General features: G+C 40.8%; 1 protein-coding gene across 2 annotated transcripts; it reads left to right on the top strand.

Moving 5' to 3' along the window:
* The first annotated feature begins 5 nt into the window (after window positions 1–5).
* Window positions 6–19,266, top strand: ctdspl2 (CTD small phosphatase like 2). 2 transcript variants are annotated; one of them, NM_001008438.1, is given in 13 exon segments: window positions 6–115; window positions 11,575–11,791; window positions 11,982–12,120; window positions 12,590–12,736; window positions 12,860–13,069; window positions 13,176–13,254; window positions 14,243–14,354; window positions 14,533–14,619; window positions 14,700–14,762; window positions 15,696–15,775; window positions 16,549–16,675; window positions 17,197–17,292; window positions 17,533–18,973. In NM_001008438.1, coding segments are annotated over 12 exon segments (1,401 nt in total). In that variant the 5' UTR covers window positions 6–115; window positions 11,575–11,596; the 3' UTR covers window positions 17,599–18,973.
* Window positions 19,267–19,655: the final 389 nt, after the last annotated feature.

Below are 19,655 nucleotides of genomic sequence, written 5' to 3'. Positions count from 1 at the left end.
TTAGCGGCCGCAGCACGGATACACCAAGGAGGCCGGGGCCGTGGAGACGTTGTGGCGCCTCATCCTGGCTAAGTGATTACTGACATACATCCCGGAGTCCGCCGGGACTAATCAGGTAAATTTCGGTAGCAGCTAGAAATCGAGGCCGGGGATTTAGAAGGGGCCTCCGGAGAGGGGATCTCCGGAGAAGGGGTCTGAGGGTCAGCCTGTTCGTTTCTATTAAATGAATTGTGTAGCGCTAAGCGTACGCCGTATAATTATGCTTTTGTTTGTATGTTTTGAAAATCTAACGCGGGGGCATGTTGCTGTATGTAAAGGGGGCTTGTAAGGGGGGGAGCGACGCTTTGGCGCTCTGGGTATGACAGGACTACAGCTCCCAGCCTCCCTTAGCGGCGGAGTTGGGGGGGGGAGTTAATAGTAGGGGAATAACAGCTACAGTGCGGGGATTGATTTGTGCCTGGGTTATTACTGCCTGTGTGTGCGCAGTTTAGCTGGCTGGGTAGGTGTGTTTCTATATACACTCACTCACAGGCACTCACTCACACTCACTATGGCATGCCTCAGCCTATTCACATTAAATCTCTCATTGCCACGTGTTTGTTGTGTTTATATTTAAAATCCACTCAGTGTATGTTATGGGGGTGAGTGTGGGCTGTGGGGGCGAGTGTGGGCTGTGGGGGCGATGTGCATGGCTGTGCATTTAAGCCCACTGGGTGAGCTTCAACGACATGCAGATGTTTAGAGTTTCTTGTTAAACTTCTTTCATTGGTACAAGTGCTCTTTAAGCAGGTTGTATAAGAGATGAGGTGCCCTGAGTTCCTGCCCTATAGAACCCTTCCTGATGCCCAATTAGGTTGACTTTCCCAATGGTCTAAAGAATGAGTTGATCCTAGGATTCCCCAAATCCATGCAGCCTAATGCACCGGCCAGTGCACCTCTCCCTTAAAAACATTTCATTGGGATATGCTAGCTCGTATTATATTTATGAGCCTGCACTGAATTGGAATTGTGCATTAGGCTTATGGTACACAAAGTAGGACAAAACTGCTGGGAAACCCTGCTTGGCTTCAGAGAGCTATCTGGCACTGCTAGTACAGTGCAGGTGGTTCACGGTTTAAGCACGTTTTTGGAAAAATGTAGTAGAACCTGTGTTAACCATAGGTCATAAAAATAAGTACTTAACACTAAGTTATTTGGCTCTTGTGTACCAGGTAATGTGGTTTAGTAGTACACGGAATAAGTGCGCAAATGAGGTACAGATTTATTGCCAGCTGTCAGTATTACATTTTCATTAAAAGGACACAGTGCTGTGTGAAAGTGCATTTTTTTAGAATGTGCCTTAGTTCGCTGGATAGATTCCAGCAGGCCTTGTCAGCGAGGTACATATGGTTGTAAAAAGAGGCAGATATTTTTAACTAAGGAGGTGCAACAAGCTGAGCCTTTACTGTTACCAGGGAAAGTAGGGCAAAGGGATGAATTCTATGTCCCTGCATATGACAAGGGAATAACTACAGAGTCTTGGGAAGTGCTTGTGGAATTATTTTCCAATTTGGGATAAGGGCCTATTGCGACTTGTGTGCCAGGAAAAATTCCAGTTAGTGTGCGATCTTAAAGTTTAGTGAACTGCGAGCAGTATATGCCTGTCTCAGGTAGCAGTGGAACAGGTGGAAGTCTGTGTTGGGAGTTGAGCTTGCTGGCGTATTGGGTATGAAAAACGGTCATCTTGCACTGAGCGTAACATTGTGAGACAGGTCAGTGGGACAAGTGCATGGCTGTACCCGTGGGCATTCAGACCTACATTTAGCCCGGTCATGTTCTCTTGTTTTTTCAAACACAACTTGCTGCATGTTTCAGATGTGTTCAAAATACAAACTTGTTTACATAACAAAAACAAACCAACTTGTGTCCAAATGTAATAAATACATATTGATGTGTTCAGCTTGCATTCTCATTCAAACTCCCACATGGAAAGTCATGAGTGGCACTCTTTTTAGCTGGCTGAAAAATGTAGAAATCCCCTAGGGAATGCCTAAAAATTCCAGTGGTTTTACTTTTTAGCCCAAAAATGCCCACCAGAGCGCCTTGTGCATTGTCACATTTCTAACTTGCTGTTAGCAACATTTGCAATGTAAATAAATGATGGGATAGGAAATGATGGTCTTTTGCTTTGTATAGCACATCAGGGGTGCTTGTGGGTGCTCAAACTTATATTGGGGTAGCCCATATGCCATTGTGTGTCATTGGCCGTGCTCCATTGTGCTGCTATTGAAGTAAGTTTTTCTGTGATTTAAAACCTAATTAAAAAAAAAATCCTTATGATCATAGTCTGTCTCCCTTTGCTTCATTGGCATACACCTAAATGCTTGAAAGTGATTCCAAAATTGATGCTTCCTGGCTTTGCTAAGACTTGAATCCACATTAAGTCGGTCTTGTCACATTACAAGACTGCTGTGCTTTGACAGAGAGGAAGTAGAAAGTTACAGAGCTTAAAGAAACTGCATACCTCCATGCAAGTAGAAGCTTACTGTTTTTGGGGTATATTTACCAAAGGGTAAAAATAGAGCTCCCCTTTGTGTATTCTCTGCTGGTGGTGAAAATGAAAAAATAGGGATTATTTCTAATGCCTGTGATTAAAATAACATTGGCCTGTCACATGTGTATGGGTACAGGAGACAGTGTGTGCGCCATCAGCCTGACTCTGGTTTCTACCAGCAAAATTCATTGACTAAACTGTAGGTCAAAAACCTGTAAATGTCAATTATTTAGCAGGGGTTAAAAGAGAAGGAAAGGTACAATCTCTGGGGGTGGCAAAATGTTAGACACCCCCCCCCCCCCCCAGTTATTGTAATAACTTACCTGGTGCCCCGGCGGCCCCGTGGCTACAACGCAGCACATTTTGGTGTTACTATTCCTTTAAGGGACCCTGCTTATAAGCAGGCTTACTATATATTTTTTTAAATACTCAAGTTCAAGTGTATAGACCAACCTTCACACAGTATTTCTGTAATGGCAGCAGACTTTTCTCAGTTAAAGAAACAAGAGGGGACTGCTCTAATGGTTGATGGTGCAGATGCATTCTGTGTAGATAATCTAGCAATAGCATTGTCTTATTTGTGATCAGCAAAAGTGAGAATGGGAAGTGCTTTTTATGATTTCTCCATTTATATGAATGTGGGAGCAAAACATTCTGTCTCTCATTACAGTCTTAATAAGATTATTAAATGCAGCATTTATATGCTACATATACACTGGTATACGGAATAATATACCCTTTTATAAAATGAAAAGTCGTTAGAAGTCACCTTGGAGTTGGGTGACCTGATAAAGGCTGAAGCCTGTAGGGTGACTTTATGCATATTATGATCCAGTGGGAATTTTATGATGTGATAATATGCATGTGGTACATTATTTCCTATAGGATTTAGTTGATGACACTGATTTTAAAGGGACAATATACACCTGCACTAAAACTGTTGCCAATATACATTCATTAAACATTTTAGTCATTGTAATTAATTACTATTGTGAATTACTGTTGTAATACAGTGCAATACCTATAACCTTCGTTATAAAGGTTATAGGTGGCTTTGAGAAGTGTATGTATATAAATATATTTTACACGCTCCTATATTTAAGCTCATCATGTTGCCCATTGGGTCTTCTTAATTTCATTATAATATAATAAAGGTCCTATATATTGGGCTTTTGTTGAACATAGAGGTACATTGCTTTTGCCCATTTTGCTTACAGGGAAAGTGTTTGGGTAGGATGGGCAGTGAGATGTGTGCTGGGTAAAGTTAGTACACAAGTAGATGCAGCATATGTGAGACACACTTCTTTGTTTCTCTTTAATAGAAACAGACCAGGAGAGTATCTATAGAGGAAACAGACTCTGACCCTGCTCAGCTGCCCATCTCTGCCCCTGCTCAGGGGTCCTTAAGGTTAACCGTGTCCAGTTCCACGCTGGCTGAAAAGCAGCGTTATTAAATATTTTTAGAAAATGGGTCAAAAATGAATTTTGCTATGTGGCCATTACCTTCTAGTTATGCCACTTGGTAGCAAAACACCAGGAGTATCTGTTTAAATAGATAGCTGAATAGCAATGTTTGAAAGCTGGCCATACATTGAAAGATCTGCTCATTTGGCGAGGTTGCTAAGCAGATCTTTCCCAATATGCCCACATCGAGGTGGATGATATTGGATCACATTGACGAGCTAGAGGCCCTGGGAAGAGGACCACATCAACCAGCTTTGGCTCTCCTGGTTTGTATGGGATTTTTAAACCTGCCCAAGTAGGCCTGTCTGAGGACCCCATGGGAAGATAAGCCGGCAACTCAGTCAGTTGGCAGCTTTTATTGGCCTGTGTATGGCCACCTTTAGGTGGCCCTTTTTGTTGACAAAGATTAGGGTGATAACGTATGTTCTTACCCTCCGTGATAATAGTGACGATAAAGGACAATATAACCCCTGTGATAATAAAATATGATGATAAAGCATAATCCTACCACCATAATAAGGTATGATCTTACCCCCAGGGGGCTGTTTAATGATAGCATTGCAGCGAGGCCAGCATCAGTCAAGTTGCGCAGCCATATAATTGTTTGTATTACTGTGAGGGGATTAATTAAAGGAAGCCTAATGCACGTGCATGTAGGAGTATGCAATATGTAATATTAAATATCTTGATCTAATTATATTAGGTTATGCTCCTTCTGCTGCATTTCTGCAGTACCTTTACTCTGGCAGCCTCTTCCATCCTGGAAATATACATGTTCTCCCTCAAACGGCACATTCAGTGTCACATTGCTATACATAGTAACATAGTAACATAGTAAGTTGGGTTGAAAAAAGACATACGTCCATCAAGTTCAACCATAATGCCTATACCTAACCTGCCTAACTACAAGTTGATCCAGAGGAAGGCAAAAAACCCCATCTGAAGCCTCTCTAATTTGCCTCAGAGGGGAAAAAATTCCTTCCTGACTCCAAGATGGCAATCGGACCAGTCCCTGTATCAACTTGTACTAAGAGCTATCTCCCATAACCGTGTATTCCCTCACTTGCTAAGAATCCATCCAGCCCCTTCTTAAAGCTATATAATGTATCAGCCAGTACGACTGATTCGGGGAGGGAATTCCACAACTTCACAGCTCTCACTGTAAAAAATCCTTTCCGAATATTTAAATGGAACCTCCCTTCTTCTAACCGGAGTGGGTGCCCTCGTGTCCGTTGGAAGGACCTACTGGTAAATAAAACATTAGAGAGGTTATTATATGATCCCCTTATATATTTATACATAGTTATCATGTCACCTCTTAAGCGCCTCTTCTCCAGTGTAAACAGACCCAACTTGGCCAGTCTTTCTTCATAACTGAGACTTTCCATACCCTTTACCAGCTTAGTTGCCCTTCTCTGGACCCTCTCTAGCTCAATAATGTCCCGTTTGAGCACTGGAGACCAAAACTGAACAGCATATTCTAGATGGGGCCTTACCAGTGCTCTGTAAAGGGGAAGAATAACCCCCTCCTCCCGTGAATCTATACCCCTTTTAATACAGCTCAGAACCTTGTTTGCCCTTGCAGCTGCTGCCTGGCATTGCTTGCTACAGCCAAGTTTATTATCTACAAGGACTCCAAGATCCTTCTCCATTATGGATTTGCCTAGTGCAGTCCCATTAAGGTTATACGGGGCTTGCATATTTTTACATCCCAGGTGCATGACCTTACATTTATCCACATTAAATCTCATCTGCCACTTAGCTGCCCAGATTGCCAGTTGGTCAAGATCCTGCTGCAGGGATGTCACATCCTGGATAGAATTGACTGGTCTGCAGAGTTTTGTGTCATCTGCAAACACTGATACATTACTCATAATACCCTCCCCTAAGTCATTTATGAACAAATTAAACAAAAGTGGACCCAGTACAGAACCCTGAGGGACCCCACTGAGAACCAAAAGAAAGAGCTGAAAGAGCCTTTAAGATTTGAGGCATTTGCACTGGTCCTGTAACTCATAGCAACCAGGCCGCAGTTAATCTTTCCTGGTCAAAAGGAGCTACAATAATAAAATCAAGTATGCAATTCATTCTATTGGGTACTCTTACATGCTTTGATAATGATTTTAGTTACACATTTTGATATTTTCATTAATGAATATAGGATATAGAATAAACCAATTTTGTTTCTGGCTTAAGGGCCATGGGATGTTTTGATTGCTGCAGTGTTTTTAGGGAGGACCATCTACTGCCTTAATAGCTGTGCCCATTGTGCCAGTGGCACACTGTCTACAGCAGGGATCCCCAACTTTTTTCTTTAACTTGTGAGCAACGCTGAGATGTAAAAAGTTTTAGTGAGCCACACAAGCATGAAAACGTTTTTTGGCAAAGCCAAATAAGGGCTGCGATTGGCTATTTGGTAGTCCCAACTGGACTGCTGGCCTGCAGGCGGCTCTGCTTGGAGTAAAACTGTGTCTCTGTGCTTCCAAAACTTGCCTCCAAGCCAGAGATTAAAAAATGGGCACCTACTGTGAGACTGCAGGGAGCAACATCAAAGGGGTTGGTGAGCAACATGTTGCTTAGGAGCCACTTGTTGGTGATCACTGGTCTAGAACATCACTTGAGAACCCTATTGTCAGCGTTCGTCACAATTCCCCTAAATGTACTGGCAGTGTGATTTCCATTCTTTAGGGCAGCGGCACATGGGGTGTTCTGTCATCTGCACAGTTCCTTTATCTGAAAGGTTAGCCTATGGAGAAGTATTTCCAAGCATTTTCATTGCCCACCCATAAGTGAGAAATAACATGTGGCTAAATGTTCTCTGTGCCATTGCACTTAGTATAAGACATGTTAGTGAGACTTTAGCTTTTGCGTTAACTAAGAGGGTGAACAATAGGCAAACACATAAAGCTGGCCAAATGCAGACTAGTTTTTAGCTTCTGACTTTGTTCCTCCAGTCAGTCAGTTTGGGGCCTAAGTAATAGCATGCATCTGCCTGGGGTCAGCGATCTATCAAGAAGATTTTAAAATCCTGTTGTGCGAGGACCTCATCACTTGTTGTTCTTTTCTGCCTGTGGGCCTGCATGTAAGGCTTTGTTATTATCCAGTTATAGCCCTGGGTTTCATGCCATTGGATTGTCCTAATTTGGCCCATCACAGTGGTGGCCAGATTGAGCTTTGTTTGCCCATTTTACATACTCATGCATTTTGTATGGCTAGAGTAACAAGTCTGCCAAGTAGGTGGCTACATATATTGGTAAAAATAACTCACTACTGTAAATGTTACTACAGGCATGGGACCTGTTATCCAGAACGCTCAGGGCCTTGGGTCTTTCCATAATTTGGATCTCCATACCTTACGTCTACTGAAAAATCATTTAAACAATAATTAGACCAAATAGTATTGTTTTGAGTACAAGTTATTGTTTTATTACAGAGAAAAAGACATTTTTTAAAAATTAGAATTATTTGCTTATAATGGAGTCTGCAAGAGATGGCCTCCCCATAATTCAGAACTTCCTGGATAACTGGTTTCCACATAATGGATCCCATACCGTACTTATTTAATCGTGGAATGTGTGACATCTCTATGCTGACTCTATTGTAGCTGTTTTTTAAATGTTTAAATAAACTTACCTAAATATAAAATATTATTATAAACCAAACAAGCAGGATTTCTCCTTTCTCTCTCCTTGACTACTGGATGTGCCTGTCCCACTAAAGCATCCCACAGATTCACGTTGTTTCTTACCTCAGCTGCATGGACTTGAGCTATTCACATGGAATGTGTCTGCTTCTACCACCACTGAGCATTTGCTGGGCAGTGTCAGTTTCAGGCTATTGGATCCCCATTGCCAGTGACCAAATTAGTATGGTGGGATACTGATGCAGCACTCATTCACATAACAGATTTTCATGCATCTGAGTTGGCCAAACAGGCTAGGTGCGTGCAGAACTCATAGCGTAGCCAGAATGGTTGGGCTTGCTTGATGGCATAACAGGCTCACTGATCTGAATTTGATCTGAATCAGGTATTTGCAACACCCAGACTGGGCATATCTGGCAATCCCCCTAGTGTTTTAGGCTTTTCTTGTCCTTTAATGAGAATCATCTTTGACCACTGCTGCTTGACGACAAGTGGCAGAATTTAAAATGTTCCATGTGCCATAGCAAAATGAATCAGCTGAGTAGTCAAAAATTAAAATTAAAAAAAAACTTAGGCTTTAAGTTTTTACCTTTCCTTCTCTTTTATCAGAAAGGTCTATGTAAATACAGCCATAAACACATCACAAATCACAGAAACGCTGCACTGAGTTCTCTATCAAAGAAACACAGGATTTCTGGTCTTCCTTTGTATAAATATATTCTTCAGGTGTCGGACTTCCTCTCTCAGAAAAATCCGTCATTCCCGGGGCCAGAGTCTTCGCAGCTCTCTACCTTCTCCTGCTCCCCCCTCCCATAAGAATTCACTCCCCCTCCCATCAGAATGTGTGATGTGAGCTACCAACAGCTAGAACTGCAGCAGGGAACTACGAAGACCAAGCTAAAATGGCAGCTACTATCTTAAACAGATGGAGCTTCTAGGGCTCTCTACTCAGGTATGATAAAGCTTTCTGCAGAATAAATATAGTGTTCTAGGTTGCACTAATGTAGCAAATCTGTTGGCAGTAAAATGCTAAAATGCCTTTCCTTCTCCTTTAAGGCAAAGTAAACAACTCTTATGGAACCTTCATTTTAGGGAAACAACATATTTAGTTACAAAGAGTTGACGTTACATATGATGTAGAGAGCGCTGTTCTCAGACAATTTGAAATTGGTGTTCAATTATTTTTATTTTTTTTAATTTCCACTTTTAGTTTGTAGCTCTCCAGTTCAGCAGCTATGTGGTTGCTAGGGTCCACATTTCCATAGCATCAAGGGTGAGTGATTTGTATGACACTGATATAGAAAGATAAGTAATAATAACAAAACTGTAGCCTTATTGAGTAATAGTGTTGTGGCTACTAGGGTTAGTGACCCCCATTTGAAAGCTGAAAAGACCCAGTAGAAGGCGGCAAATAATTCAAAAACTATAAAAAATGAAGACCAAATAAAAAAAATTGCTTAGAATTGGCCATTCTGTAACATAATAAAAGTTAATTTAAGGGCAGTGGCACACAGTGAGATTAGTCGCCCGCGATAGATCCTAATTGCCACAATGCCATCCCATCGGCAAGAATTTAAATCGCAGGTGGGATGGCATACATGTCGCTGTGGTTCCCAAAGTCGCCTGAAGTTTCCTGGAGAGGAATCTCCATGTGTGTCACTGCCCTAAAGGCAGGTGGGGAATGGGGAGGGCTGTTTCAAAGAAGGGTTTCTCCTAAACAAAATTTTATACTGAGGTCTATGGACTTCTAGTTATGCTGCTGAATGTGGGAAATTTCATTATGATTGAACACAGGAGTTATTAATTAAGTCTACATTACTATTGCTTTGTAATATCTATAGAAAAAAAATAATCCCAATAAAGTATTTGCCGCTTTCACACTCATCACTTTGGCTGATAAATCACGTTTCTGCAGCTGTTTGGGTTCAAACCTCTATTTGTAAAAGGGGCCCATTTTGGAACTCAAAAAAAAAAAAACCGCTGAAATAGCTACATATGTAGTTAATGATTTTCATCTGTTCTGGCAGCATTCCTTGCAGTTCCTCTGACTTCATTTTGCACAGAACAATACTTATTCTGCAGGCTGAGGGCTTCTTTATATAAGTGAGTGTTGTGATAACCATTAGGGTGCAGGGAAATCTGGCTCTTCTAGCCTTGTATCTAGCTCTTTTTTTTCTCCATTAGCAAATCCACCATTTGGAGCTATCCAATCAACCACTTCGTCTTTTTTTTTTAGGAATAGGAAAAGTTTAATCAAAGGGGGGTGCAAAATGTCAAGCACCCCCCCCCCCCCCCCCCAGTGATTGTACCTGATAGTCTGCACTTGTGCCTGGCCTGGGTAACCTGTGAGTGAGCGATATTCTTCTTTCTTAAAAATCCCGGGTGCAATGCATGCCCAGTAAAGTGAAAAACCTTTAACCTTTTTTGTTAAAGTTCCTATTCTACTGCGCACCTCTGCAAATAAATTAGCAGGAAGGGGGTGCTCCTCAAAGGTGCCCCAGGCTAGTACAGTTCTCTAACAGGAGCTCCAGCCTGGGGTATCAAAATGGGGAGCCTTTCCTTCTTCTTTGAGTCGTTAAAATCAGAGTTGTATTTAGCGCCTTTCTCCTCGGTGTCCGTGTTTGATATGATTGGAGACACCTTATGCAGCCCTTTCTGTGACCCACTGAGGCCACAGGTCCCTGGTCTCTGCACTTACAGGGTCTGCACTCCCCACTGTAACTTCCAGGGATAGGGGAAGGAAAACTGATTGCAAACTTATGTAGAGGGAGTTTTAGGGTAAGAACCCACGGAGCGAGTTAGTCGCCCTCAATAGGTCTCTTTCGCGAACGACTAACCTCTCCGAAAAGGCTTTCCACTGGAAACAATAGAAGTTGCAGGTGGAAAACCCTTTGCGTTGCTTCGGTTGTGCAAAGTTGCCTGCAGGAGGAAACTTTGTGCGTTTTAGGATTACCGAAGTATCGAAAAGGCCTTTCCCAGTGGAAAGCCTTTTTCGGCTGTTTTTTAATTGCCAGTGATCATGGGCAACTAACTTGCTGTGTGGGTTCTTACCCTAAAGTAAAGATTGTACAGGATGAAAATTTACAAGCCTGGGTGGAGAAATACGTACAGCTTGTGTGGCAGTCACACTCATGAATTGTGGGCACACTTGTCCTACTTATGACAAGTACTCTGACACAGTGAGGCTTTTACGAGACTGGAAATCAAAAGGATGGGAGACCATGGCATTTTTCTTCTATTTCTAGTGCTGATGGATGCATGTATAAATTATTTAGAAAATTGCCTGTTTTGTATCCAGATTGCAGCCAGTGTAAATTGGTATTTTCTTTAACCCTTGCCTTCCACTGCTTAATGTGACGGAGGCAACAGAAATGAGCAAGGAAGTCGGATGACACCTTCATAATAGTGCTGTAAGCACTGCTAATATCATGAAATATAAATTGCCAAAGTGCTTAAAAGCTCTCCAAGTGATTTTACATTGTTTTATGGAAGGAGATATATCCCCTTTAACCCACCCAAAGTGTTAAATGGAGCTGACTTGCCCCTTTATAAACAGGAACCAAAAAGAAATGTGTCCTGCTTAATTTTTGCTAATGCATATTTATTGCAAAATTGCTTCTTTTGGCACAGAAAAGCTTTATATACATTTTATTACAGAGGTGAACCGCCCTTTTAACATTAAAAAAAAAAACTAAGATGTCTTGTGCAAAAAGGGACAACAACAACAAATAAGATGGTCTTAAACTCAGCTTCTCAACTTCATTTGCCATTGTTTTGCTTAAAGCAAGGCATGCTTCACTTTTACAGGTGTGAGCTGTACTCTGGTGAAACTTATTGGCAGCCCCACTTGGAGCACAACTCACTCCTTTGTTATAACATGTTTATGGACCTTGGCTGATTAATATTACTTTGTTTTTTTTTTTTCTTTCCACAGCGTTTATGTGGCGCTTGTAAAAATGAGGTTGAGGACGCGGAAGGGGTCTCCGCGCAGCAGTCACGGGGCAGCAGGACGGACTGCTCGTTGCAAGAGGAAGCATTCTGAGGAAGACGAGGAGGAAGAAAGCCAACTCATTGAAGAAGACAAACTGCCCAAACAAGAAACTGGCTTACTATCTACCATCAAAAATTTTATCAAGGGCAGCACAAACAAGGTAAGTATCTTGGCCGAATCTGGGCTGCTTTTCTTTTGTTTGGGGCTACATATACTTTTCTGTGAACTGAGAAGGAGAGGGCTTATTTAGGTCAAGTGGAGTGACAACACAAATAGCAATTTTTTTACTAAATTCACAGAAAATCTACCCAGCAGTTAAAATGTGTGGCATCTTTCCATGTTTTTCTCAGGAGGATCGCGAGAACCCTGCAAAAAGGAGCAGAGTCGAACGAGACCTTGATAACAACCTCATCACCTCAACTCCACGAACAGGTGACAAGCCCAGCAAGCCCATTGCACGTGTCCGGAGGAAAAGTCAAGTGAATGGAGGTAAGGCAAAATATAAGCTCATCCACTGTCTTCCTATCTGGCAGGCACTGGCAGAACACAGGCTTTTTAGTATTTGTGTCCGTTAAGATGTCTGGATTTGTGATTGACTGATGTGTGCTCATATAAAGATAAAATTATGGCAAACTTTAGTTCCTGGAGATGGTTTTGGCTGTTGCCAGATGGTTGAAAAATAAATTACTGCCAGTATGTTCTGAGAGAGTGTTGTTTGCCTGTTGCAAAAGAACTCAGATCTTTAAATCCTTAATTAATAGTTTGCTTACTGAACATTTTTATTCTTTTACTCTGATTATGCTGCCCCGGAAGAATTTTCTTTTCCTTGTGTGACCGAAGTCCTAATAAATTCCTTGTGCTATTGCACTGGCTTATAGCTTATTTCTTTTCCACCTATAGGTCTTCCTGGTATAAAGTCTTGCTTGCTTTAATGATATAGTCTTTTTGTTTATTGTAGAAGCTACAGGTTATGAAGTAAGTCAGCACATGAAGCAAAATGGGAAGCTGGAGGATTTGCCCAGCACCACCAGTCCCCCTAGGACCACACTACTGGGGACTATTTTTTCTCCAGTCTTCAACTTCTTCTCACCAGCAAATAAAAATGGTATGTGTTACCCACATACATACATAATGATATGTTTCATTGTTATGTCTCATGGCAAATTAGATTGCAACACAGAGATCAAAAAATCAAAATGAAAGCTATTATGTTGTAATAATTTTCTAGGCACATCGGGATCGGACTCACCGGGGCAAGCGGTGGAAGCCGAGGAGATTGTGAAACAGCTGGACATGGAGAAGGTAGATGAATTCAGCACCAGCACTGCTACAAATGGAGCTTCTTACCCAAGTCTGGCTGCACCTGTCCGGAGTACTGCTAGTAGCTGGTTAGAGGGGACTGAAGATAGTCCAGAAAGAGAGATCCCTCCTCTCACAGGTGAGCATTCTAAGCAACCGGACTCTTCATAATTTATTTTCTAGTGAATAATTTGGCCACTTGTCAAAAGTATGATAAAAGAATTTAAGTGTTTTTGTTTTTCCAGCCCCTGTGTCTCCTGAAAGTGGATACTCCTCAGCACATGCCGAAGCTGCATATGAAGAAGACTGGGAAGTATTTGATCCGTAAGTGTCTCTGGTATTATATTTGAATATATTATCCTAAACTAAAATTTTGGGTTATAAAAAAAGATATTTGGCTATGGTGCTCAAGTTATTGTCTATTTATAATAAAGGCATTCATCACTCTAACGTTTGCTGCCTACTTAGCCAACCAACTACTCTTGACCAAGTCTTTATCTTACTGACCTGTATAGTGAGTTAAACTATGGCCTCCCTGACCTAGGTTTGGCTAGGTATCTGTTGAGATAACAAGTATCCTGTTGATCACAGACAGCATTGTGTTGTGCATGTGCATATTTGCCGGCAGGAAAGCACAAATATGATCAGAGGAAAAAATTAAGCTGCTATGCTTTCTCTAAGGGTGAAGAGACATGGAGCTACTAGTAGCAGCTACTTTTTCATGGCTAATAAAATCCAGAAAATTCCCTGCCATAGACAATACTGAGAATTGACTCTGCTAAAACACATGTAGAGACATTTATCAGTAAATGATCAGCATTGTCTATTTTAGTAGCTGCTGCTAGTAGCTCTGTGTCTCTTCACACCAAACTGCGTGCCCGCCCACTGAGAATAACGGGTAATAAAATAACTATGTGCTTTTACTTATTACACCAGCAGCAGCAATGAGCCATCTGATCAGGGGGTTTAGGAATAATCTTTAGTTTTGCTGTCAGTGATTTGAGACTGCAGTTGTTCCCTCTGCAGCAGCAAGCATCAGAAGGTATAAAGCAAGTACCAAGAGAAAGATGCATCACATATTAAAAAAAAAAAACATTCATTATATTAAATAATTCTAATGTCCAACCTCACACTTTTGGACCGCTGGGGTACATCCTCACAAGCCAATAACTAAAGCAATATGTGTTTGGTACTGTGGGGGAAGCAGATGCTCTGGGCATAAAACGGAGAGCTTTGCTGGTAAGGCTTTTTGTTGCCACACATTAGTCAGTAGCTGCAACTGCTTCACCATCTGATTGTTTCCCTTTAATAGATACTACTTCATCAAACATGTCCCACCCTTGACTGAGGAGCAGCTTAACAGGAAGCCGGCTCTTCCTCTGAAAACCAGGAGCACACCTGAGTTCTCTCTTGTCCTTGACCTGGTAAGTGCATTAGCATTTCACCACTGGTGAAAACACACACATTCAGCAGCTGCTGCAAATCATTTGCTGAACATGGGGCAGGGTCTTTACAAAAGTGGTTTGTTCTTTGCCAGCAAACCTTTGTTACATTTCAGTGCCATCAGTGAAAATGTATTGTAATCTTGTATTTGACTTGCAGGATGAGACATTGGTGCATTGCAGTCTCAATGAACTGGAAGATGCTGCACTAACGTTCCCTGTGCTTTTTCAGGATGTCATTTACCAGGTAAGAAGTCTTGAGAATATACCTCCTGTTGAACTGATAGCTTTGTGTCTGCTGCTTTCAGAACATGTTTTCTGTTTCAGGTGTATGTCCGGTTAAGGCCTTTTTTCCGTGAGTTCTTGGAGCGTATGTCTCAAATTTATGAGGTAGGTTGGTAAACTGGCGTTGTAGTGTATTTGTATACATTTGTGTCTGTCTGACAGTATCATTACCCTTATTGTTGACCAAATGTATAAAAGTAAAGCAAATATTATGTTTAAGAAATATATATAATATAATGTGTGTGGTGAGTGTTGCTGTAATCACCACTTTGAAATTTGTAGTTTGTGGTGTAAATTATGGTGAAAATAAAAGCAGAGCATTTATGACCAATGAGTCTAACCTTTTTTTGAAACCTGCCTAACTGCTAGTATTCAGTTAACTTTTCTTTTCACTGATGTTACAAAGTTATTTTGGTTCGAAAAAGTCCATAAAGCTCATCCCCATCAAACAATCCTCAGTACAGATATATACACACATCCGTGTTCCCTCTTAATTTCTTTTTGGCTATGTGTGCAAAAAATACTCTTTTGTGTGCAGATTTTTAAAAACTTATGAGCTCAGGTCAGAATAAACACAAAATTTAGTGTTTTTGCACAAAATTCTTTGTGCGCACCACAATATGTTGCGTGCGCTGGCCTTAAACTTTGTGTGCAAGAGCACAGCTTAGAGGAAAAATCGGCACACATCTATACAAACCTTTCTATATACTATTTATTTGCCTTTCCTTTGCCTGAACTTTATTGTACAAAAGTTATCGTATTGCTGGGACCAGTGTTGCTAAAAACAAGAATGTAGATTAATTCTGAATGTTATTCAAACCTAAGTGGGACAAAAGTTTCAAAAACCACCACAGGTCCAAGTTTTGTCCTAGGGCTGAGCTTTCCCGGACACAACATTTATTTTATTATGTTTTAAGGTGAAAATCCTCTGCACGAATATGTGTGGAAGCATTCTTGCATATTTGTTTGCAATTATTTGTGAAATTAAGTCTAATCGTTTTGTTTTTGGTTTTTTTTCCCCTGCTCATATATGCACAGATAATCCTTTTTACAGCATCAAAGAAAGTCTATGCAGACAAATTATTGAATATATTGGATCCCAAAAAACGGCTGGTCAGGTAATGCAGGTTTATATGAAATCATTTTGTGCTTGTTTTTTTGTTTTTCATCTATCTGGCTCTAAGTGCCACAGAGGATTCCTTTTTCAGTTGTACTTTCTGCATTTGTCCCCAGAATTGCTTTGCAATTAATCTTATTTAATGTAAAGTTTTCTTTTCTGGTAAAGAATGACTTAATACAGTTATCTAGGACAGTGCTGTCCAACTTCTGTGGTACCGAGGGCTGGAATTTTTCTGGGCTACATGGTGGAGGGCCAATAATGGAAGCCAGTTTTGGCCACTCCCCTTTATTTAAACCTCACTCACTTTAAACCACACCCATGTTATCACAAGAGCTTTTAAGACCATGCCCACATTAATGGTGGTAGCACATTAAAAATCCAAATGGTTGGTGTAGGGATATCACCCTTCATTCATATGTGAAAGAATGATATTAAGAGTCATTATAAGACACCCTTAAATCCTTATGCCTCCTCCTCCCCTGTGGATAGCACAGCAACCCCAGCATATATTTATACACCTTAGGGACCATTTCCAAATGCTAGCAAATTTCCAGAACAAACCCCTGCCAGGTTCACCTCCTACAGGCAGCATAGGGCAGGCAGAGTAAGGCACACACAGTGTAGAGTAGGGGTCCTTAAAGGAACAGTGACATGTGCCATACTCTTGCCTGCCCTACGCTGCCTATTAGAGAGAGAGCAGACCTTTATCAATACCAGGTTCCAGTATAGATTCTCATGATGCCAGTCTTTACATACTCTTTTTATTACCAGACACAGGCTATTCCGGGAGCACTGTGTGTGTGTCCAAGGAAACTACATTAAGGATCTGAACATCCTTGGAAGGGATCTCTCTAAAACAATCATCATTGATAATTCACCACAAGCCTTTGCATACCAGGTAAGATGAAACAGGGTTGGTATTGCAGCTGTATGAAGTCTGCCTGCAGCTGTATTAGTGTTATCTGGTGATACATGCCTGTAAGGGTGATTGGATTGTCTAGTATTCCACTTTGTCCATTATGTTTTGTAGTGTATTTGTTCCACTGCTTAGTAAGATCAGAACAAGTAACCTAGTTGTACAAAAGAATTGGTCTGAAATGTACTTAGACACAAGCAGAGAAAAGGATTCCAATTATGCCCAGTCTTTCTGCTTTCAGATCAGCGTATTTGCCCCATGTTATAAATGTTCAGTAAATACTAAAAACTTGATTAAGTCTTCAGCTTTATATGGGGCTGTGCAGGAACCCCCTTCCACCCATAAGCTTGGTGGAATAGTTTTTGCTCCCATACTGGTTTATAACAAAATTAATGGGTTCCTTCAGTCACTGGATGTGCACAACAGATACTTTACACACAAAAATGTATGTAAATTTGTGGTTACCTGTAAACTGTTTGTTAACACAACTGTTCCGTTCACAGCTTTCAAACGGGATTCCCATTGAGAGTTGGTTTATGGATAAGAACGATAAGGAGCTGCTGAAGCTTGTCCCTTTCCTGGAGAACCTGGTAGAACTGGTGAGTTTGGCCAGCTTGATACGTTGATAGTAGAGAGAATTAAAATGTGGTTTTCTTTCAGTGGCTCGTATTCATTTTTTTTTCTGCTGTTCGCACTAAAGCATTTGGCATAAATTATGGGCAGAGCGTGGGGTCTGGTATTTTTGTTAGATCGGGGGACACAGAACTGGTTATCTTTTGTGCCTAATTCTTCTGAGCACTTACTCACAAGGTCTTGTCTTTGTGCTGTGATCTTTACAGAATGAGGATGTGCGGCCTCATATCAGAGACAGATTTCGCTTGCATGACTGCTTACCCCCGGACTAAAGAGGACAGCAGTCAGACACCTGCAGGGCCCCTGGACTAGAGATGGCAAGAGTCGAACGCCTGCAGGGAATGGAGATGCAGGACCCCAGGACTAAAGCAAAACTGTACACAAATATATTTGCCATAACCTCTGAAGGCGTGTTATTTGCTGTCTGAAAAGAACGGTTTTACCGTGGCGTTTTGTAAAGTCACTACACCAGGCAGCTCGTCCTATTCCCAGGATTTGTCACTTCTCAGACAGACACTTCAATGTTCACGAGCCACGGGGCACATCCTATCACCTGTCTACTAGCCAGCTTGTCATCAGGAACGGCCAGTGAGAGATTTTACCTCTCCAATTTAAAGTCCACAATGATCCTTATTAGTCTAGATTTACATTATCCATTCCTTGTATTTCAGTCGCTTGAGTCTGTTCTTAAGTAGCCAAAATGTTACTTTTATTTGCATCCTATCTTTTTGGCTGATTTTATTTTATGCTTGCATAATGTATATTTGTTTTTTTAAAACAAAAGGAAATCTTAAAGTACAATCCATGTAAGCTTCATTTAGAAATACACAATGTATCTTTTATACCTATCCGTAATAATCTTAGTACACATTTTTAAGACAAAAAAGAAAAAAAAAATTTAAAAAGAAAAGTGAATAGCCTGGGAATGTAAAGGTGTGTACAGAGAAGGGAGTACCTGCTTGCAGCTCAGTCCAGAATGTGGTAGGGGGGTGTTGCCTATAATGAGTGGAGCCTGACCTCTAATTACATGTTTTCTCCCTGCCTGTTGGTATATACAGGTATGTACCCATGTGTGGTATATATAATATATATATATATACAAACAGCGTTCTCCCTTCCCCATTCATCCACACCTCGGTACTGATGCAGTTTGTTTGAATGGTGGATATTTTTGTATGATGTGGTCTTCTCTCCCTGCAGGGAAGGGTTTTAGAGGGGTGTATGGCAATGCTTTCTCTGGTGGGTGTACTTGTAAATATTTGGCTGTGCACTCGCTGCGTTCACACGAAAGAGATGGCACTTTTATTCATTTTTTTTCCCTCCTTTTTTTTTCTTTTCTTTTTTTTTTATCTAAAAAAGAGGTTTGTATTTTGTAAGCTTGTTCAGAGAGTACAGTATTGGAAATTAAAGAGCTCTACAGAGGAGGCTGTTCGTCCTTTTTGTTTCTATGTATATTACCTGTTTAACTGTATGCCATTTATTGTATAAATTACACACAGATTCATTTTCCAGTCACTCCTTAAAGTAAGGAGTTTTTTTTAGTAAGTTTTTAGGAAAACATTTAATTTTTGTATTTTTGATTTTAAAGGAAAAAAAAAGCATGAGTTATGTCATATTTTCAGTGTATTAATGAAGAATTTAACCTTTTCCCTCTGGGTGGCTGTTTTATTCCATTGGATCTGTCTGCGTTATTGGTGCAATGTCATGCAGTCGTTTAACATGAACTATTTCTTATCTGCGGACAGATGTTCTCTTTGGAGAAAAGGGAAACTGATTGAAACAGGATTTTTAAAAATTATTTTATTCTTAATGCAGATTTTTTTTTTCTTTTGTGTTTGTATATGAACACCAGGTATTTAACCTGCAGGGTTGTGCTTGGCCTTCTTCAAAATTGTGTGCGATCTAAAAATAAAATACATAACGTTTACCTTTTTATAAAATATTTTTGCACTCTCATCTCTCCACTATCTGCCAGCAAATCTGGATAAGTGTCTGGCTCTTTCGTAACTGTCGCCATGTACACACTTCTTAGTGAAATAGTAAATATACCCTATTCAAAATACTTTTGTAAGAATTGCGACTCGCTGTGGGGAGGAGTGGTTGTAATGCCTAGAACTTTATATGTTATTAATGGTCCCCTGCTCCTGTATTTTACAGCAGTATTGCTGGCTTTTAACTGTTTAAATTAATTGTTTCTCACTGCTGTGCAAGTCTGTAAGCTAATATGTGGTTTGTGGGGTCCCAAAGGTGAGGGGTGTAAACCACAAACACTTCACAGCTCTAGAATTCAGCTTTACATGTACAAATAGGAAATTGCTTGTTGATATTG

The sequence above is a fragment of the Xenopus tropicalis genome, chromosome 3 (assembly GCF_000004195.4).
Source record: "Xenopus tropicalis strain Nigerian chromosome 3, UCB_Xtro_10.0, whole genome shotgun sequence".
NCBI lineage: Eukaryota > Metazoa > Chordata > Amphibia > Anura > Pipidae > Xenopus > Xenopus tropicalis.
This window is presented reverse-complemented; position numbering and strand designations above follow the sequence as displayed.